At 34.0% G+C, this 23,217-nt stretch overlaps 1 protein-coding gene across 1 annotated transcript in view; it reads left to right on the top strand.

Moving 5' to 3' along the window:
* The first annotated feature begins 1,682 nt into the window (after nucleotides 1–1,682).
* Nucleotides 1,683–23,217, top strand: part of LOC148953442 (uncharacterized) — a 98,987-nt gene continuing 77,452 nt past the window's right edge. Inside the window, exon 1 of the mRNA XM_089087684.1 lies at nucleotides 1,683–1,797. Within this exon, the coding sequence (XP_088943810.1) occupies nucleotides 1,716–1,797 (82 nt within the window). The 5' untranslated portion in view covers nucleotides 1,683–1,715. The remainder of the gene's footprint in view (nucleotides 1,798–23,217) is intronic.

Below are 23,217 nucleotides of genomic sequence, written 5' to 3' on the forward strand. Positions count from 1 at the left end.
ATTTGATTTATTAAAGTTATAAAAGTAAAAACATTTACATTTTAATTTTTATATTCTCATTGAAGCAGCCAAGACAGTTTTGACTAGACCAAACCACTAAGGCAGTGCTATTGTGCTGTCAATGATAGTGATAAAAGCGTATGGCAATTATAGAGGAATTAGTTTGATTTCTGTAGGAATCAAATTACTTAGTATCATCATACGTTTTTAGACTTCGAGATTGCGTAGATAAAGTTGTAAGAGAAGAAGTGTTTTGTGTTTGGAAGAAGAGATAGTGTATCAACCATGTTCCCACTCTTTAATTAATTTGAAAATGTAACTGAGTAATCAGCCCCCTTTAGTCCTCAGTTTTATAGATTATGAGCAAGGGGTAGGTTCAGCTGATGGACAAATTTTAGGTCCCATACGCATATGGCATGTCAGAAAAATACGCTAATGTGATTAGTGCTATGCATGAGCGGTTTTGGTGTTATTTTCATGTTTTTAAGGTAGGAAATGAGTCTAGTAGCTGGTCAGGGGTTGGATCAGGACTTAGGTAGGATTGAGCTCTATCCCCAATTTTATGGATCAATCATAGGACTTTGTTCAATGGAGCAAAGCAAAGGCAACGGTTGAGTATGGATTCAAATGGGAAAGTACAACTCTCCTAGACCTAGATTATTCGGATGCCTTTTTTGTCCTAGATGAAAATGTTAACAAAATCAATAATTTTTCGTAGGTTTTGAAAGTCAGGGCGCATGAATAAGTATAAGAAATAGCTTTAAAAAAGGGATTCGCTTAAACTGGAATAAGGGAAGGTGAATAGGTAATGCTGGGTAAGGAGAAGATTTATCAAGTGGATAGCCTCACGTAACTAGGTAGTACTAATAACGAAGATTGTGGATGCAGTGAAGACGTTAAAAGTGGAAAAGCTGAGACAGGGTGTTTTTCACAGTTGAATAAAAATTTGAAAAATATGAAAATAAGTCTGCGAACCTAGATAAGGCTATCTGGGGCTATAACGAAGCCAGTCATCAAGTATGGTTTTGAAACATCGGTGTTCCGAAGGACAGATAATATAGCTCACTCACTTCCAATCTTATATTTGATGTTCTTTATCCCCTCCTGATTACTTGAAATGCTTAGCTGTATCCTCAAAGCCGTTCCATTTATATTAAACAAGCTGTGTTGATAACCTTAACACACGTAGTTTCCTTATACTTACTTTTACCCCTCTTCAGGTTTAAATTTAAGGTTAATTTGACCCCACAACACCTCCCGAAATTAAAACTGAACAAAGCACTGAGAAAATACTTGATTCAGTACCCAATTGCACTTACGTTAGAGCATTTACAACCATTTCATTGGGTTAGTTATCCAAATTGAAAAGTATAAAATAGAACAGTAATGGTAGGAAAGGGGCGGGGGTGGCATTCTTTCTTTTTTACACGGAATATCTCTTATCTAAAGTATTTTTAAATGTTAATCTTGTTTTTCTCTTGAAGTAAAAGCTCTTTCATATCTCTAAAACCGGATAAGTTTTGGAGGTTAATTCCCCACATTATTACATTATACGAACTTACAACCAGGCCCATGCACATATATAGGTTATTTGTAAGATGTCTTGCCGTTCAGCCAGTTTTGCAAGCCAAAACTCATGTAAAGAATGTTATATTCTTTGTCTTCTAATAATTATCTTTAGTCTTCCGAAGCCCTTTAAGACTAGATAATTAAACATGGCTAATAGTTTTTACACTATAAATCTTATTCTGGTGATATATTGTCTTTTAATTAAAGTTTCCACAGGGACAATGAATGGCAAGTTTATATTTTTATTTTATTTGTATAATCAAATAAAAAAACAAGTTTTTTCCACTCAAAGAAAGGAGCAGCATTAAAACTTAAAACGAACAGAAATTATTATGAGGGGGTTCCTCCCCTAGTCAATACCTAGCTATTTACGCTTAAGCTTGAATTTTGTTCCAATTCTTTAAGAATGACTCCTGAATCACAAAGGCCATTTAATTAGAATAGATATCTCTTTTAAAAGTGCAAAAAAGAACTTTAGCATAAAGAGTGAGGTACTGAATAGGGGGTGGACCACCTCATATACGTAATAATTTCTGTTCGTTTTAAGTTTTAATATTGCTCCTTACTTTTAGTGGAAAGAACTGTTTTTTTTATTTGATTTCTGATCATTTTTTAAATAATGCTGGGAAATCCGGCGTGCCTTCATAGAAATGTCTGTTCCCCCATGAAAACATCCTTCATGGAAAGACCCTCCCACGTAAATCCCTCCTACGACCCCCGCCCCATTAGAAAAAAAACCCTGAAAACGTCTGTATACTTCCCAATAACCAATAATATATGTAAACAATGGACAAAGTTCATAACTTGCACATCTTTCCTCGGGAACTGTAAGGGACTAAGTCATCTTCAAAGTCTATATCTATTACATTTTCGACTAATTTGAACAAAATGGCTATCTCAAAATTTTGATCGAATGACTTTGGGGAAAAAATTAGCGCGGAAGGGGGCCTAGTTGCCTTTAAATTTTTTCGGTCACTTAAACAGGGCACTAGAACTTTTAATTTCCGTTCGAATAAGCCTTTTGTAATATTCTAGCACTACTGGATCGATACGACCACCCCTGGGAAAAAAACAAATAAACACGCATCCATGAACTTTCTTCTGGCAAAAATTGCAAAATTCCAGATTTTTGTAGATAGGAGCTTGAAACCTCTACAGAAGGGTTTTCTGGTATGTTGAACTTGATGGTTTGATTTTCATTAAGATTCTATCACGTTTGGGGGGTGTTTCCTATTTTTTTAGAAAATAAGGCAAATTTTTCAGGCTCATAACTTTTGATGGGTAATATTAAACTTGATGGATCTTATATATTTGAAACAAGCATAAATATACAATTCTTTTGATGCATCTACTGCTATCAAAATTCCATTTTTTAGAGTTTCAGTCACTATTAAGCCGGGTAGCTCCTTACATACAGTTCTTTAATATGAACTATTTGATCAGTAAAATTCTCAAGTCAAATGGAAATAGCCTACTATTGCCTAAATATTCTTCTTTAATATCAATCAAAAACAAATTATTAAAATAATTTTATGATAACTCCAACCTCAAAGGACCAGAAATGAAACGAATGGTAAAGAACTGTAAGTAAGGAGTGGCCGAACAGTAACCGAATCTCTAAAAAATGTCATTTTGATAACAATAAAGACATAAAATAATGGTTTTCTTTATGCTGATTCCAAATAAATACAATTCATTACGTTTAATGCAAGCCATGAAAAGTTAAGAACCATGAAAAGTAAGAAAAGTTAAGAAAGTTAAGAAAAGTTAAGAAAAATTTGCCAAATTCTTAAAAACAAGGAAACACCCCTAAAAACTCAGCCGAGCTGAATGAAAACTCCACCATAAGATTCAACATATCAGAGAACCATACCGTAGATATTTCAAGCTCCTATCTACAAATATGTTGAATTTTATTTTTTTTTCAAAATTTTGAGATAGTCATAGTCCGAAAAAAGTTGAAAAGTCCAATAATTCTTCCTTTAGGGATGACATGACCCCCTCCAACAGCCCTTGGTGATAAGGCTGCTGGTTGAGCAATTTAAAAATTGTTTACATATAGTATTTGTTATTTTGAAATATACAGAATATTTTGGAGAGGGAGAGTATCTTCTGTAAGGGAATTTTTCCATGGTAAAAATTTTGTGTGAGGAGGAAAGTTTGCAGGGGATTTTCCAAGGAAGAATTTTACATGGGGGGCGGGAGGAAGGAAGTTTCTTGGTATGAGTTGGAAAATGGCCAGAAATTAACAAAGTATTTTTTCAGGTGAAATTAAGGAGCTACTTCAAAACTTAAAACGAACATAAATTTTTCCGGTTTACAACGAGAGATGCTATTCCCTCAACTTCCACTCTTTACGCTAAACTTTAACTTTTTCTCACAAATATTTAAGAAATATTGCTCGACCCCATGGGACGTTGATTTTGAATAAAAACTATCTTTAAAGTACTTTAAGACTTAAATGTAAAGAGGGAAGGTGGAGGAATGGGTAGTCCCCCTCATATACAGAATAATTTCTTTTTGTTTTAAGCTTTAATGGCACTCCTTAATTTCAGTTGAAAAAGTTTTTTTTTGTTTTCTTAATAACTATTAAAGAATAAATGAAAACCAAAAGGAATAGAAATTAGAGTAAATTAAATACAAAGATAACAAATATTAATATCCCAAAACAAGTAAACATTAAATTGAGTACTCAAGTCGAATTTAAAACGAATAAAAGTTACTACAAACAGGATATTGGTTAGCTACTGCCCCCCTCCTTCCTCTAGCCACTATCTAAAAACTCTAGTTTCATTGGCGTTTTACTGAAAACTATAAGTATTTTAAACAGTTTTTCTTTAATTTTCTAAAACATTTACGAAAAAAAAACTACAATAACAATCAAGGTTTTGGGATAGAACTAATGACAATAAAGTGAATGTTTATTATATAATGATATTAATTCCTGGGAATCACAGCAATTCAAGAATTTATTTAGTGTAATATTTTTCCAGTGTTATAAACGTAAAAAGATATTTATAATACATTTTATATCTAATATATTTTATAGTACTTTTTGAACAAAAGTTCAAATGGCACAATTTGGCTGGTGGAGGGGATTGGGCAATAGCCGAAATATTGTTTGTAGTAATTTTTGGGCGTTTTAAGCCTGAATTGATTATTCAATTAAGTTTCTGCTGGTTTTGAGATTTATATGTTTATATTTATTAGTCTGTGCGAAATTTGTGTTTGGTATGACTGTTTGTTTTAATTTCTGTTCGTTTTTGATTTCGTTCGTTTTTTACAGTAATTTTTGGTCAATTTACGTTTGAGTTATTATCCGACTTCATTTTTGGTCGTCTTGACTTTAAGGCATTTTAAAGAAATACTTTTCTTTAGAAGTATTTCCGAAAAAGATATTCCCGAAAACATATTCCGGATTATTTCATTTTCTCAGCTTAAGAATTAAAATAAGTATCGTATTTAAATTATTAAGGTCAATAAGGGTAGACTGTAATAGCGTTGGAATATGGCATTCAATATGGATTTTGTATAAATATCGTTGGATTTTGAATCATGTTTTGAAACGTTTTTTGAACTAAGATTATCCTTTAACATTAAATTATAGATATGTAGCCTACTCAAAAGAACTCTCCTGATAGAATGCTCAAAATATTACATATGAATAAAAATAAAATTAGAGAAAAACAGATATTATTCAGATCATTCGGATCTCTTTATTTCTGACTCTTTAAACTCTTTGATTTATGCATAGTCGAAAAATCTGATAACTATGTATTTGAGGATGACTTAATCCCCCACAGTCCCCGGGGGAAGGGCTGCACGTTATAAACTTCGCCCATTGTTTACATATAGTATTGGTTATCGGGAAGTATACAGACGCTTTCAGGGGTGATTTTTTCTGGTAGGGGGGGGGGGTCAGGGGGATAAGTTTACGTGGGAGGATCTTTCCATGGATGAATTTTTCATCTAGGAAGAAAATTTTCCATGAAGGGGGTGCTGAATTTTTCAGCATTATTTAAAAAACGATCAGAAATTCAATAAAAAAAAACAAGTTTTTTGAACTGAAAGCAAGGAGCAACATTAAAATGTCAAACGAACAGAAATTATTACGTATGCGAGGAAGTTTGCCCCCTCGTCAATATCTCACTTTTTACGCTAAAGTTGTCTTAGTACTTTCAAAATATCTATTTATTCTAATTACACCCTTTGTGATTCAGAGGTCATTCTTAAAAGATTGAAACAAAATTCGAACTTTAGCGTAAAAAGCGAAGTATTGACGAGGTGACAAACCCCCTCATATAGGCCTACGTAATAATTTCCGTATTAAGTTTTAATGTTACTCCTTACTGTCAGTTGAATTTTTGTTTTTAATTTCTTATTTAATCATTATGAGAACCTAGATGAAAACACTATTTTTTGACTGAGTTCAATATCTTTCTCAAAATTCAACTTTAAATTATTAATGTTGATAAGGTTCGGCCATCTGAGTGCTGGATTTATGGCTTTTAATAAAGGTTTTGTATACATTTCTTTGGATTTTAAATTATGTTTGGGAACAGTTCTTAAGGTGAGATTTTAATTTACCAGTATTTCTAAATATATACTCAGCTGAACACTTCTGAGAGGACATTCAAAATATTACGTATGAAAAATCAAAAGAATTTCGGGAATGAATATATATATATAATACACATCATTCAGTACACATGTACAGTAAACATGAACATCATCAATACACATGTTTATTCTCGACTCTTTAAAAACTTTTATTTGTTATTTTAATATGGTATATTTCGGGGTGTAGAAAAATCCCCACCCAGGATTTCGACTCTTGTTGATAGAAGAGTATAGAATATTGCTGAAAACCATGTTGTGACCAAGATGGGCCCAGGATTGCACAAAGCCCCCATTCATGGAGGTCCCAGGGACTTCTTGCTGTCCGGTTCTAAGCCGGCTTAAGCACTTCAGTATAGACTTGAGAAGATATATGATCCCCGTCCTGCACTGGTATTCGGGATCATTGCTTTTCCTGAGGCAAAAATAATTTCAATCATTTAAAGAACATGAAAATTGGAACTTGGAATGTTACGACGTTAAAAAATGACTATCGTATCGACTTTTTGACTGACGGATTCAGACGATTCGAACTAGATTTATTAAGAGTTTCAGGGGTAGGAAGTATGAAATCAGGTGATATAGAATTTGTTTACTCAGGTAGGAGGGATGGGGTACATAGACAGGGAGTAGGGCTCATGATGAATAAGGAAGCTGCTAAATCTTGTTTAGGCTGGGAAGGTGTTAATAATAGAATACTAGTTGCTCATTTTATGACTAAAAAGTTCGAAGTATCAGCTATATTATTATTTGCCCCTGTAGAACCGACTGACAGAGATAATAGTGACTCAGGTGAATGTTACTCACAGTTACAGGATCGAATAGACAGGGTCCCCGGTAGAAATATGATGTTATTACTGGGAGATTTTAACGTCCAGGTTAGTAGAAATAGGGATAAATGGTACCCTAGCTTAGGTAAATTTGGTGTAGGAAAAGAAAACGATAATGGATACAGATTTTTGCAATTTTGTAGGTATAACAATCTAGTTATAACGAATACGGTGCTTGGTCATGAAATGGCTCATAAGTTAACATGGTATTCACGTGATGGTAAGAGAGCAAACCTTATTGATTATGTTATAGTAAATCGAAGACTGGCAGGATCAATACAAGATACTAGGGTATATAGGAGCGCCGTTATTGATGTTAAGAACAAAGATCACCATCTAGTAGTGTCAAGGGTTAATTTAAAGCTCAAATATCGGAAGGCTAACTACCTTCCGGGAAGTTATGGTGTTGGTAAACTCCAGGATAAGAATTTGAGAGAAAGTTCCCAGGAACAGCTGAATATTAAACTTGAGAGTCTAAAATTTGATAATGTAGATGGAAGTTGTTTGGAAAAGTTTTAGAAAAATTATTTGTGAAGTTGCTGAAGGTGTCTTAGGGAAGAAAGCTAGAACTGCAGTTAAGAATATTAGTGAAAAGGCGTTATGTTTGATAGAAAGGAGAAATGACTTGTACAAGAATTACCTTAGTGATAGATCACATGAGAACAAACAGAATGTAAAGAAAGTGAAGAAAGCATTAAAATATGAACTAAGGAGGTGTAAAGTAGAGGCCATGGATAAAATTGCCGAGGATCTGGAAGATGCAGCTAGACGGCATAATTGTAAAATATTGTACTGACATGTTAACAAATTGAGAGGGATTAGTTAATGCGGACTTGGCCCAGTTAAAGATAGGAATGGGGCCGCAATTAGCCATAAGGAAAAAACTAAAGAGAGATGGGCCGAACATTTTGAGAATTTGCTTAACCGAGAACATTTACAGTTGCAGGAAAAGATATAGAGGAAAATGAAAAAGTTTGTGATACCTTGGATGTGAAGGAAGATTTGTTTTGTGAGGAGGAATTAGCGACAGTACTAAAAGGACTAGAAAATAATAAGGCTTTAGGTGCTGATAGGGTGGTAAATGAGTTTCTTAAATATGGTGGGTCTGAGGTTAGAAATAAGTAACTGAAGATTATGAATATGATTTTTGAAAAAAGGGAAATACCTAACGATTTTAGGAAAATCTTAATTAAGCACCTTTATAAGAAAGGTGATAAGAGTCAGTGTGGTAATTATCGAGGCATTAGTCTGATCTCTGTAGGTAGTAAATTACTTAGTAATATGATACTTTTTAGACTGAGAGATGCCGTAGACAATGTTTTAAGAGAAGAACAGTGCGGTTTTAGAAAAGGTAGAGGATTTATCGACCTAATTTTCACTCTTAGGTTAATGATTGAGAAGTGCCTGAGTTTTCAAACACCTTTGGTGCTCAGTTTTATAGATTATGAGCAAGCGTTTGATTCTGTTGATAGAAGAGCTTTAGCAAAGGTTTTATCCTTGTTTGGAATACCAGATAAATACATTAAAGTGGTTGATGCAATGCAGAAGAATAACATTGTTACGGTTAAGATAGAAAATGAGGTACGCAGCTGGTTTTATTTTAAATCAGGAATTAGGCAGAGTTGTGTTCTATCCCCCTTTATATGGGTCATTTTGATGGACTTCGTCTTAAGGAGCACAGGAAAGGCAGACCACGGAATCAAATGGGGAGGAAAAAGTCTCTTGGACTTAGACTATGCTGATGATTTAAGCATCCTAGATGAAAGTGTGAGCAAAATGAATGAAGTTTTAGAGGTTTTGCGAGTTCAGGGTGCTAGAATAAGTTTGAAAATTAATGTTAAAAAGACTAAGTCACTAAGGTTAGGAATAAGTGAAGATGAAAAGGTGAAGTTGGGTAATGAAAAGATTGATCAAGTGGACAGCTTCACTTACATTGGTGGTATTATTAGTAAAGATGGTTGGAGCAGTAAAGATGTCAAAAGTAGAATAGCCAAGGCTCAGGGTGTTTTTTCACAGTTAAAAAAGGTTTGGAAGAATAGGAAGATAAGTCTGCAAACCAAGATTAGAATATTAGAAGTTACAGTGATGACAGTGGTCAAATATGGCTCTGAAGCATGGGCACTCCGAAAAGCGGATGAAGATTTGCTAGATGTTTTCCAGAGAAATTGCTTAAGGATTGTTCTGGGTACCCGGCTGACTGACCGTATTTCAAATAATAGGCTATACGAAAAATGTCCGTCTAGGGCTAAACGGAGAGCAGGTCGTCCTCGTCTGGGGTAGGAGGACGTCATAAAAAAAGATTTAAAGGAAACGGGAACTTCATGGGTGGGCATAAAAAGGGAGGCTTTGAATAGATTGGGATGGAGGAGGAGCGTCCGTAGCTGTGTTGGCCTCAGCGGTGCAGCGGTGAGTTGTTAGTAGTAGTAGTAGTAATATGTGCAACCAATGTTTTTGATTGAGTTTAATATCTCGTTATAAATTCAATTAAAGTTCAAACACACCATCTAAACCGTTTTTTACATATTTTACAAACAAATTTTTTAACAACATTAATGTATCTTTATTTATCTCAAGATCTCCCTCAGCATTCCCTGAAAGGTTCAACTAAATACGACTAGCTGTTCAAGAGATAATACAGTTACACTCACTTGACCACCAGGATATACTTAGTGACTGTAGGTTCAAAAGCCAACTGAAAATTCTCTGGCTGTTTGAAACCTATTATCCTTCCTAAAATAATCTATAATATTGAAGATATACTGTTTTGACAACCTGGATGCGCTTAGTTAATGTTGATTTAGTGCACCCCCCCCCCCCAACATTCTCTAGGAGTTTAAACTTAAAACCCTTAAAAGTCCCTGAGGCAATGCACATTTACTATTTGAACACTTGGCGATACTGACGAATCTTTGAATTAGTTCAGCGTCACCATCAACATTTGCTAGAAATTTCCAGTTAATGAACTTAGTAAGTGTCGAGATATTGCAAATAAACCTTTTTAAACACTGATAGATTAAATCATTTTGGCACTCAGAATGGACTTAAAAACTTTCAATTTAGTTCAATAGCTCTAGCTGTACTACTTTAAGTAGCAGAAGTGGTATTGCAGTCTCAATCACAATCGCAGTTGTAGTTTCCAAAGTAACACGCAGTCACAGTAGCAGTCACAAGTTTTCACAGTAGCAATAGTAGTACCCCGGAAAATTGCTAGCTAATAACCTTAGCCAATCTTAAAACATTTCATATTTGCCCTTTTAATAGTCTGGATGCAAATAGTGTCTTTTGATTTAGTCCAATATTTGCTTAAGTTTCACTTTAATACTTATAGCCTTTCTGGACCCACCCAGGTTCAAAATTTACGTCTTCCTCCATGAGCAAGTAAACAGTGGAGAACAAGCAAAATTTACGGCCTTTTACCCAGGGGCTATGGAGGGGCATGGCCCACTCATAGGCCTAGTTTTAAATCTTTTGACTTTTATAAGAAAATGAATAGGCCTAATGCTAAATTTTGATGAGTCCTGAGGGGGACGATATCTCAAAAGAGTGAAAAGCAGGACTGATGGACTTCGTTCGATTCCCAATATATCCCTCAACCTGCCCCACAACATGCCCTGAAAGTTCCAACAGCTGAAAGTCCCAACACATATCCTCAGCCCTTTCTGAGATATTGCTGATCCACCCTTTTGCTAACTAGGATGCATATAGTGTATTTTGATTTTGTTTAACGCCCCCCTCAACATATCCTGAAATTAGTCTAAGAAAAGCAGTCACAGTTGCAAGTAGTTAGGGTCATAGTTGCAAGGAGTCACAGTCCCACGTAGTTGCAGTCACTGTCGCAAGTAATCGTAGTCACAGTCACAAGTAGTCACAGTTGTAATCGGAAGTAGTAGAAGTTACCGTCGGGCTAGCATTAGTAGTAGTAGCAGAGCCCTTTGAATTTTCAAATCAAAATATATTTCTCAGAATATTGGAAATTTCTCAGAATATTGGAAATTCCCCGATTTTCAAATTTAAAAGTCTAACGCCTACTGCGTCCTTTGCTTTGTAATGAAAACTATATGTGTCTCTTAACAGTCCTAACAGAACTAAGAAAATTAAACTGAAGTTTAATATATGATGATATTAAATGCAGAAAGCTCAACAATTCAAGATTTTATTTCATTCTAATTTTTATATTTATTTTCAATATTGTAAGTGCTAAGGAGAATATTTACGAGTAAAATGTAATTCGTTTTCAGTAAAGCAGAATGTAAAAGCTTATTCAATATAGCTTATTTTGATTAATTGTTTAATTTCTGTTATTTTGGGTTTCATTTATTCTTTGATTATAAGTTATGGTCGTTTTGACTTAATATTATTATAATAATTGATTTCTGCAGGTATTAAAATCTATATGGCTCCTTATTGTTCTTTGAAAACCTTCTTTTTCGGAATTTTATTTTTAAATCAATTTCTGTGTGTTTTTGATTACCAAAGTTTCAAGCAAAGCTCAAACTGCATTGCAGAAGGTCTATTGTATAATTTACAATCCTTACCCAGTGGGTTGTGGGTGGCATTGAATCCCCAGTCATAGTTACTAGATCTTTTGACAGTTTTGAATAAAATTGTCTTTAAAAACTTCTACTACTACTAAAACAACAGCACAAACAACTGCTACTACTGCTACTACAAATACTACTACTACTACTACTACTACTATTACTACTGCTTCTAATACTACTACTGCTGCTGCTACTGTTACTATTACTACTACTACTACTACTACTACTACTACTACTACTACTACTACTACTGCTACTACTACTACTATGGCAACTAAAAATACTTCTACTGTTACTACTACTGCTACTACTACTACTATTACTACTACTACTAGTAATATAGCTACTACTACTACTACTACTACTACTACTACTACTACTACTACTACTACTGCTACTACTACTACTACGGCAACTAAAAATACTTCTACTGTTACTACTACTAATATTGCTACTACTACTACTACTACTACTATTATTGCTACTACTACCACTGCAATAACTACTACTACAATTAACACTACTACTACTACTACTGCTACTACTACTACTACTACTAATGCTGCTACTACTACTACTGCTACTACTACTATTATTACTACTACTACCACTACTACTACTACAACTATTTAACTAAATAAGAAGAGTTTAAGTGCATCCAGGTTGTCACAATGGTATAAATGTAATATTGCAAGAACATAGCAGGTGAAATTAAGAACATCCAAGAACATAATAGTTAAGAATCCAAGAATATAATAGATGAATATTAAGCTGAAATTTTCAGGGAATGTCTTGGGGATTTTGAAATACTTTAAAACACACTATTTTCATCCAGATTGTTAAATGGGCATTAAGTGAGCTGTCAAGAAAATGGCAGTGAATTCATTTTGAAGTTCCAGGAAGTGTTCCAAGGAATGTCATTTATTCAACACCAAACCGAGCAACTGTTCAACTGCGACCGAGTTGGTTGATATTTTGAATTCAAATCAACTTGGTGGAAGTGAATAAAAGCTTAAGGGTCATGGCTGAATAGAGTAAATAGAATAGAATAAAATAGAATATGATTTATTGGCTAAAATACCCCAAAAAATAGCATAAGCACGTCTGAATTACAATAATAAAATAGATGTTAGGGGATAAACATGAAACAAAAAATTAAATCAATAATAAAACAGATGTTGGGGGATAAACATAAAACAAAAGTTATATCTATTATTAAAATGGGGAACAAAATAGGGGATGGTCAACATTTGGGGACACAGGTCCAGTTGAATATTTGGAGCTCTACGAGCGTTGAGTCTTGTATTAGGACAGATTGGGGCATTTTCTTTAAAAGGAGGGAGAAAACGTCGATGATTGTCAGAACTAAGGCACTTGTGACCAAAGCCCATGGTGAGGATGTGACGTCGTGATTCCAATGAAATAAGTTCAAGTCTAGCCAAACCTTCATCGTATGAAGTATAGGCCGTCCCCAGTATAATTTTTATTGCTCTTTTTTGAATACTTTCAATTTTAGAATATTGGTCTTTGGTCATCCCAGGGTGCCAGACAAGACAAGCATATTCCAGACAGGGTCTTATATAAGAACAATAAATTATTTTAAGGTTTTGGATTGATAAGGAGAACCGTTTGAGAAGGGAGAAAGATTTAAGGAGAAAACTACCAGATTTAAATGAGTGGGAAATGTGGGAGTTCCATTTAAGGTCGTTGTCCAACTGAACACCAAGCAGTTTAACCGTATTTAAATTTTGTATGCAAAGGTAATTATTGATAGGGGGTATATTTTAAAAAAATGAAAATAGCATGAAACTGCTTTTGGGTATGCTTAAGTTAATCTTAACATTATCAAGATCATTCTTTAAATTTTAATGAGTGAGTCGAGTGTAACATTCAAAGTATTAAATGTTTGACAAAGGTTCAGTAATGTCAAATTATTGGCAAATTTAAAAGAGTTGCCAAAACTTGGTAAAACATTGGTAAAAACTATTAAAAATGCTAAAGGACCTAACTTAGTCCCTTGGGGTGCTCCACAGGAAACTGAGGAACAATCTGATGAATCCCCGTTAGGAAGGACTACACATTGCTCACGGCCAGACAAAAAACTAGCTAACGTACGTAAAAACAAAATATCTTGCACCTAAAGCCCTTGCATTATCTATGACTGTCTGATAATCCAAATTGTCGAAGGCTTTGCTAATATCAGCAAAAACAGCCTCAACATAGGAACTATTCAACTCAAGATGTTTGAAAACAGTGTCAAGTACATAAATGAAGGAATGCGTGGTGCTATGATTCGGCCTAAAGCCAGACTGATTTGGGTTCATTTTGTCATGAATATCGCCAAAAAGGAAATTCAAAGATTTTAGAGAATGGAGGTTTTTGATATTGGTCTTAAGTCAAAGGGAACTTTTAGGGTTTTAGTTTTCGGTATTGGAGATATAATAGCTCTTTTAAAACACACTGGAAAAGTACCATCTACAAAACATTGGTTAAAAATAGCAGTTAGAGGTACACTTAAATACTGGGTACATTCCAAAATCAATTTGGTAGGGATACACCTGGGTATAGTGACTTATTTGCGTAAAGAGTTTCAAGTTTAAGTTGAGTCTGATGACTTTCAATCACAGTAATGTCACTCAGTGCACTGTTGACCGCCATATGTTGGAGTGGCGGGTGAATTTTACAAATTGAAGCAAAATGATCATTTATGACATCCGCACCCGCTGGGTCACCATTACTGTCCATTAAGAAAAACTTTGGAGATACCATTCCCATGAGATCTTGGACACTTTTGTGGAATTTCTTAGTGTCCGAATACAATAACTTATTGAGCACGTGAGCACCATACTCCTTTCTTGCTTTACAAATTTCACTAACAACGATGTTTCCAAGTTTCCGAGATTCTTGGAAAAATTCTTCCTTAAGGTATTTTATACCTTACCTCTGGACCGACCAAATCCGCTAGTTAGTGTTGAAATCAATCTTTTTAGCTTTCATCCTGACTTAGTTCATTGGTCAAAAGGAAAATAAAAGGCAAGCCGAAGCCAACCAATGAAGTTCATTCTTATTTACGAGTCTTTGCATAAAGGTTGCCAACAAGACAGTTGCCGACGGTTTGTTTTTGACGGGAAAAACATCGTTTGTCGTTATCAGCGGTCTTTAGTTGGATAACGACAGAAAAAAATCTTGAAGACTCAAATGTCTTCTCTGCAGTTTACAAATTTTCTAATGCCCTCTTCCCTATGCAGGAATTTTTTCTAGCCAATTAAATAGCAAACAGATAGCAACAAAATTTTTTTTATTTCCGTTATTTTTTTCAATAATATAAAACATATCTTAATAATATAAAATATAAAACAATAATTATAAAAATACAATATCATCAGAAAAACATAATTCACTGATCCCAGCAAAGGCTCTACGGCCTGAAAAGGAGGGAATACGAATACTAGTCAAACACTAGCTTATAAATAAAGAATAAAAAATTAATAAAAGATAAAAAGAGGGAGAGATGAAATAGAAGATTTTGGTTTTCTGCCAGCTTTTAAAATAGAAGACTTCAAAAGGCTGGATTCCTGTTGGAATTGAAAACTGTTAGGACACAAAGTGAAAAGGTACAAATTCTCTTCTGAAGTTTATAAATTCTGCCAAACTTTACCCTGCCTTTCATTGAATCTTTTTCTAGCCTATTAAATAGTAAATTTGAAGCAAAAATATAATCTTCTTCCTGTTAGTCAGATCTTAGAATAAGATGAATTTAGTTTAATTATTCCCACAAAAGCCTAAAGAATTCAAAATTCATTCTTGTTTAAAAGTCTTGATGTGACCAGTGACAAGACTGTTGCCGATGCGTTAGTTTTGTTTTTCCAACAGGAAACAAATCGTTCATCGTTATCAGCGGTCTTTATTTGATTAACGACAAGAAAAAAAATCTTGGAAACTTAAATGTGTTCTCTGAAGCTCACAAATTTTCCAATGCCCCCCCCCATGACGGTATTTTTTCTGACCTAATAAATGACAAACAGATAACCAAAAAAATTATTTATTTTTTATCGGATTTTACAATAAATCCGTGTTATCGGATTTTTACAAAGAGAAGGGATGACAGAAATGACATTCAATATTAACTCAAAAACATAAAGTCAAAAATAACATTTACACTGCTGCCAGAACAATATTCGATATTGTTTTTGTTTGTCTCACTTTCTCTTTACCAACTCAATTTTACATGTGACGATGTTAAGACGAATTTTCTCTCCAGGAGGGGGGGGGGATTTTCACGGTAGAAATTCTTCATGGGAATTTTTAGCGAGACAAATTCTCTATTGAGGGATCGAGAATGGAATTGTTAGGAGGAATTTTTCTGACGGAGAGAGGGAGTTTATATGGGTGGAAATTTCTCTGCGAGAGGTTTTTCGTAGGAAGAGGGTCTTTTACATGGAGGAAGAAGAGCAGATTTTCCAGGCATTTCTTAAAAAAAGATCACAAATTAAATATTATAAAATAAAATGAACTGAAAGTTAAAATTATTTGAATTATCGGTAAATATCTATATTAATGGTATTTCGAATAAGTACGTAAATAGTAAGTAAGTAAGTAGTAGTAAGTAAGGGCATTTCGAATAATCTATCAGTTCTGCAAGCCATTTGAAGGTAATTGGAGACCAACAATGATTCTTAGATTAATGACCGACCGTTTCCACATGACTTGCAGGAAATTGGGTGACTGAGATTGTTCATATTATATGAGCTTTGTCAAATGGAATTGCAATGGGGGTGACATAGTTTTTGGGTTGACTCAAGACGGACAATGTAGAAACTGTACTTGTAAGCAAAACAGGGGACTGAAATCCCCTGTTTTATAATAAAGCATTTATTCAATCTGATACTTAGATTTTGCCAATTTTATCCAGCATATCCGACAATGGATGCACATTTTGAATCCGTTCCATAAAATGGTTCACCATGTTCTCTCTTGATATTGTAGTTATTGTCTTCTCTTAGTTCGTAATCAGTAGAATAATCATTATTCCATTTTGAGTCAAACACAATTTTTACTGGTGTGTCATCGACAGGCTCAATATGCTTTTCGTCTTTGGTATTATTTGGTTCATTGACTGTTTGATTAATGGCAAAAACTTAATTTACCCTCCTAACATTATATTCACTAAATATTTGCCCCCTCCCCCCCCACACACACACTCTATTTCCGACAAATTTATCCATCCCCAAAAAAAATAGTGATCAGACTAGAAGCAGATTCCTTTTCCTACAAATCTACCCGTTTACAAATCTACTATTTGTAATAGCAATAAAGTAAAGTACATTATAAAAATATTTGCCATTGGTTCAATAAAAAGTATTTCATGTCTAGTCAGATGTTTACCACCTACTAAAGTCATATATCAATATTAAGGCACTATCTGATTAAGGTTTTTTTTGGGCCCCCCTCCCCCATTTTTTTATTCAATAATTACCGCCTTTAGTAAATACACACGTGAAAATTTCACGAGAAAGTCCTTATTCCATTGAAGAATACACGAAGCAAAGGCGGGTAAAATGCCGATTTATTTGCGCTATAAAGTTGAATGCTCTCTGATAATTGGGGCTTAAAGTGGAACTAACAGTTGCAGAAACTACTCATGTGGCATAGTGAATCACGGTATCTCTCCTCAAATTCATGTCATTTTTTGTTCAATTGCGTAGCTATTAAAGAAACATTTAATATTTTTTCAAATAGTATGGAGTTTATCAAGAAATTATCTCGTCTATAACAAACTTACCCGTAGCTAATGGAAACTGTACTTAAATATACACAAATTTTGTTAAATTGTGTAGCTCATAAATAAAAATTAAACATTTTTTCAGAGTTTGTGTGGTTTCGCAAGAAAAATGCTCGTCTTTAAAAAAACTTAACCATAGCTAATTGAAACTGTCTATAAATATCTTCATTTTTAGTTCATTTTCGTAGGTAATAAGGAAACATTTAACATTTTTTTAGATTATGTGTGGTTTCGCAAGAAAATAGCTCGTCTTTTAAAAAACTTAGCCATAGCTAATTGAAACTGTATATAAATATCTTAATTTTTAGTTCAATTGCGTAGCTAATAAAGAAACATTTAATATTTTTTCAGATTTTGTGTAGTTTCGCAAAAAATAAGCTCGTCTTTTAAAAAACTTGGCCGTAGGTAATTGAAACTGTCTATAAATATCTTCATTTTTGTTCAATTAAAATTCTTTTATTGCCATCTACATCTCTCTTAGTATTAAGTTTTTAGTATATTTTAACGTTAGATTCTATTTCAAACTGACAACACTGTTCAAACGCCACTTGTGTATTATACAGAACACATCGAAGAAATAAAGCTATCCATTACTAAAATTCCTTTCTTGCCATCTAGATCCCTCTTAGTATAAAATTTTTAGTTTACTATAACGTTAAACTCTATTTAAATTGACAACACTGTTCAAACGGCACTTGTGTATTATACAGAACACATCGAAGAACTAAAGTTAGGTCAAGTCATAAGACAATTTTATCATCGTTAACCATTTCCATAGATTTATATTGTTCCAAATTTATAATAAATAAGCTATGAGTTAACATGCTCTTCGGGGTTACCTTAACTGCTAATCAATTTAACACTTTTTCTCCATCATCATACTATCCAATTACTAATTAGAATCATTCACGCTCCTATTATTCAAACATTAATTAATATCGTTCATAGAGTCCAATTCGCAAATGCTAAACCCCTTTTTTTACAAATAGAGTTATTTTTTTGGTAAATGTTTCAACAGCATATGGCATCAATTCTAGACATGTTACAGTCTTAATCAAACTCGATGAGATGCATTTAAGCTAGAGGTTATCTAACTCTTTGACAGGTTCTTCTCACTCTCTTTGAAAAGGTTAAAAATTACTAGTTTTTGGTAAAAAAAATATGTTACGATGAAAGTCCCTCAAAAACCAGTCTGCTTGCGTTATATAATCTCAATTATACTTTCAAAACGTGTTTGATCACTTTATAGGTATATAATATAAAAGGATTGGCCGCATTTTGCAATGTGCTCGTCAAACTACACTATATATTCATGTGCTCGTGAAACTGCACTGTATATTCTTGTGCTCGTGATATTGCGTACATACACACTACTAATGTTCTCGTACAGCTTCTTTTATTGTTTTTTCTTCATGAATATTTGTTATTGTTTTAACTTCTACAAGTCCAGAGTCACATATCCCGTCAGGAGAAGTTACAAGCCACCACCTTTCCTTATCAGCAAAAAGGCCAAAATCATCTGATCTTTGAACAATTTCGGCCTTTTTTCTTACGAAACACGTAATTGCAATTGGCTCACATTGGATTCCGTGCGTCATTTGCCAGTTATAATGTATTTGTTTTCCTGTCACTATTTTTTGACCAATCTCGTGGAAGATGTGGCAGTTTGCCGAACACAGATTGAATAGAATCGTGTACTTGAAATAGTTTCCGTTCTCTTAGAAATCCATTTGGGATTATCGGCTTTGCTAGCCTTAATGCCGGGCAGCTTCTTGAGTTGTTTAGTAGTTGGTGTCATTTTTTTCAAGTACAGTTCTTTGGCATCTTCTACAGATCAAACACAGATCCAACTTCTGGAGTGTAGTCAAGATAACACGAAAGTTGGCTACCTTAAAATCTTCTACGGATGTGGATTTTGCATGATTCGAAAAACGATCAGAAATTAAATCTAAACAATATTTTTCTCAAATGAGAGTATAGAGAATTTTCCCGGCATATTTGTCCACAGGAAGTTTTCCGGGGGGGAATTTTCAAAGATGATGGCATTATCCAGGGGAATTTTATGCGAGAGGAACTTTCCAAGAGCGAGGGATTTTTTCATTCCAAGGAAACAAATTTCTTTCCTTCCAAGGAGGAACCCCAAGGAGGAGAGGGGGGGGATGCTCCACATTATTGGAAAATGACAAGAAATTAATTAAAAACTGGTTTTTTTTAAGTAAAAATAAGGAAACATTAAAATTTAAGACGAACATAAATTAGTCCTTGCCTACATGGAACCCATATGCTGAATTTTTTGCCTCCCCTCCTCCCCAATGAGGAGTGGAGGGGGCAGGAATTCTCCACATTATTTTAAAATGAAAAAAAATTAATTAAAAACTAGTTTTTTTTAAAGTGAAAATAAGGAGCAACATTAACATTTAAGACGAACATAAATTAGTCCTTACCTACATGGCACCCATATGCTGAATTTTAGGGGGAAGCTATGAAAAATACTTTATATCCTTGAATATCCGTATAGGCTACAGCTTATCATTTTTATTGGAGAGCTTCTTATTGTATGAACACACGATTTTTCCATTAAAAATGTAAATGACAGGGCTGGCTCCCCTCTGGGCGTCCATGCTTGCATAAAAGCAGCTGACCGTTCCTCTTGAAAAACTTGGGCAATTCCGTATTAGCCAATACGGTAGGCATACTTGTCTAAAATATAAAACACACTCGAGAACTTGTATTACGAATTCCCGGTTTTTCACGCTGTCTATACCAGACAATAACCTTCGGCTCGTTGGGAAACCACATTCTAGATTTTTTTAATTAAATATTTCGTTGGTATTTTGGTTAGGTTAGGGTATTTTAGGTTACGCGCTCTGTGCGGTCCCCCTTCCATAATTATTTGCGATGGTTTTCATAATTTTGTTACTTAAACATTGTATTTTCATCATAATTTGTTTTGTTTCATTAGCATTAACCAAACTTCACTTCTCAAGTGCGTTTTATATAATAGACAAGTACTGCCAATACACACACGAGAAGGGAAGTTAGGTTAATCCTGATGAAATATACCAAAATATGATGAAAATATAATACGTTAGTACCAAAATTATGGTAACTATAACAAAGAATTATATAAGGCGGGCCGCCCAGAACGCATTATATTAAATACCTAACCCAACCAAAATACCAACTCTATATATTAAATATTTGATAAAAATATAACTATATCGTAATTTTTCTGCTGGGCGTAAACTAATTATCTCTAAATACAGACAGATAAGAACCGTTCTCTCACATCGCAATTTGTAGAGCATGGGTAATACGGAAGTCCCAAAAGTTGTTTTTTTTCTATTTGATTCCTAAATAGATTGACCTAGAACAAGGTATACTGAATAATAAAGTTTAAGCATGCACATATTTATTATAGAATATTAAAGACAATTAACTTACCTTTGGAACTGTCCCAACTTTTGCCTTTTAATAATCGCTGCCTGTCTTTTATTCTCCATTATCGTTTTTCACTTAATTTCAATTCGTTTTCACAAAAACTCTAATGAGATAATCACCTCAATATTATTCAACAATCGAGCATGAAGCAGGATATACTCCAATCAAACCACACTTTAGACCACACTTTTCAAAACATTTTTAGTGTTTTTGGGAAATTGAAAAAAAAAAAGAAAGAAGAAAAATCAAGGTACTCAAGATTATACTTTTTGCTAATGAATGGTATCTGTATCTTAATTTTGCGCTGAAGTACAAGGAAATACAGGCGTAAAGAAATTTTACATGGCAAATTGATGCAGGGCAGATATACCTTAAAGAGTTTATCACGTTCATTTATTAGGCACAAAATATAAGCCAAGACAGATAGTTTCTGTGAGAGTTAAAGCTGTGTATAACTTTTTCAGAATTGTCTAAAATAGGGGCGTTTTTTCACTCATCAATGTGCTAAGATCTTACATCTTTTTTCAGAAAATGCTTAAAAGTGAAATCTTTGAACAAAGATCTTACATCTTTGGTCATTTTTGTGCAGACGTCTTTCATCATTCTGCTCTGATCAGCAGTCCGAGAACAATGACGAGTAGATCATCAAAGTTCTCTCATCATTGTTCTATATGGCAGAACAGTGGCGGTCTTCACACTTTTTGCTAACATCAGTGAGCTGTAAGATCTTAGATCAAAGATGATTTAAAAAACGATAATCTTTGCAGAAAGATGTAAGATCTTAGATGTAAGATCTTAGTGCTAAAAACGGGCCTAATGATTCAATTCGCTTGTGGATAGATAGTGTATCATCAATCCTAGGGCAGAACTAAGATAGATAGGCTAAAGGTAAATTAAGATACTTAATTCAAATCAAAATTATTACAGACAAGAGTTTGGGTGCTGCCCCCTACCTCGTCCGTCAATTTTTAAAACCCTATGAAGTTTTTAGCATTTTACTGGAAGCTAAATATATAATGAGTATTTTTTTTTATATATTGATATCATTGAAAAAAAATAAGTTAAAATAAATTTTGAATTTCACAGATTTCCGAGATTGTATTTATTCGTCATAGTGTTATTCATTTATTTTCGTTAACATTTTGAAAAATTAAAGCATGCTATTCTAAACCAATAGTTTTCAATAAAACAGCATGGCGTAATAGGCTTTAGTGCTTTCAGAGTTTAGAGGGGGGGGGGGACACTAGCTTAATTTCGGTTTGTATTATTTTCTCTTCATTTCAATTTTGACTTGAGTATAGCCTACAATATAATTATTACTCTTTTTAGGATTTTTTTTTATACGTTTTTATCAGAATCTGTTATGATTCTGATTGATATCATTATTTATATTAATTTATGTTCGTTTTGTTTCATTTTTTATATAGTATTTTTTCTTTTAAGTTGGAATCATTACAGGAATTCACTTCTTGTCTTTAGTTTTATATATTCGGAAACTTTTTTTTATTGAATAAGAGAAGTGTCTATATTAACCACTTACCTTGTATGAACTACAAGACTTTTCAGCCAGGAATCCGCAATCATGCATTATTACTTGCTCTGCTGCTATTACGTGCAATTCAAAAGCCATTACGACACATATTTTTATTCAAAATATTTCTTTTTTCTTGCGTTTTTTGGTCCCTGGGTTTACATGCTCAGCAATCTGGTAGCCAATCAGGGCAAAATTTATTTTATCTATTTGAGGTACCAAAACATATATACAATGATTTGCCTTGTCTTTCAGTCTGCATGCCAGGTAAGTCCAAGCTAATCTGATAAGAAAATGGCCCTGTTTCTGGTGTTACGTATATATACAACCAAATATCATTTTTTTTCTTAAGTTATGCCCTTGAATCTTACAAGTTTCAAACTTACCAAAGACGTAAAAACAAGACAATTTGTCCTAATTCAGGCAAGGGCAGATCTAGAGCAAAATCTTGGGGGAGGCCCAATGTGACATTTATTCTAAGAAAAGAGTAAAAATGAGAAGAAAACAGGAAAAAGGGCACAAGAAACAACCTTGGGGGGCCGGGGTTTCCCCCGCCCCCTGGATCTACCAGTGAATTCAGCCATCACAAACAAGTATTCAGAAAAATTAATTCCTAATTTTCTTTTTGTATCCACCTGGACGTGAAATTTATGAATGCTATTCTCAGCTAACCGGAGAAAGAAAATATAACGAGTACGCTAAACAAAGGCTTTTTGTCCTCACATCCTCTGCGATAAATAAAAAATATGAAGTCCCTTTGCCAACCTCATCACTAAAATCTTTCAATTTTCAGTTCGACCCTTATCCGTCATTTCTGACATGACACGAATATGATTGCCAAAAATATAATATCTTTTGATTTTCCTCTGTTCCTCTCCCTATTCCAAGTTCAACATTCACAGTGCT

The sequence above is a fragment of the Artemia sp. Qi Xiang Cuo genome, chromosome 4 (genome assembly GCF_049724085.1).
Source record: "Artemia sp. Qi Xiang Cuo chromosome 4, ASM4972408v1, whole genome shotgun sequence".
NCBI classification, from domain to species: Eukaryota; Metazoa; Arthropoda; class Branchiopoda; order Anostraca; family Artemiidae; genus Artemia; species Artemia sp. Qi Xiang Cuo.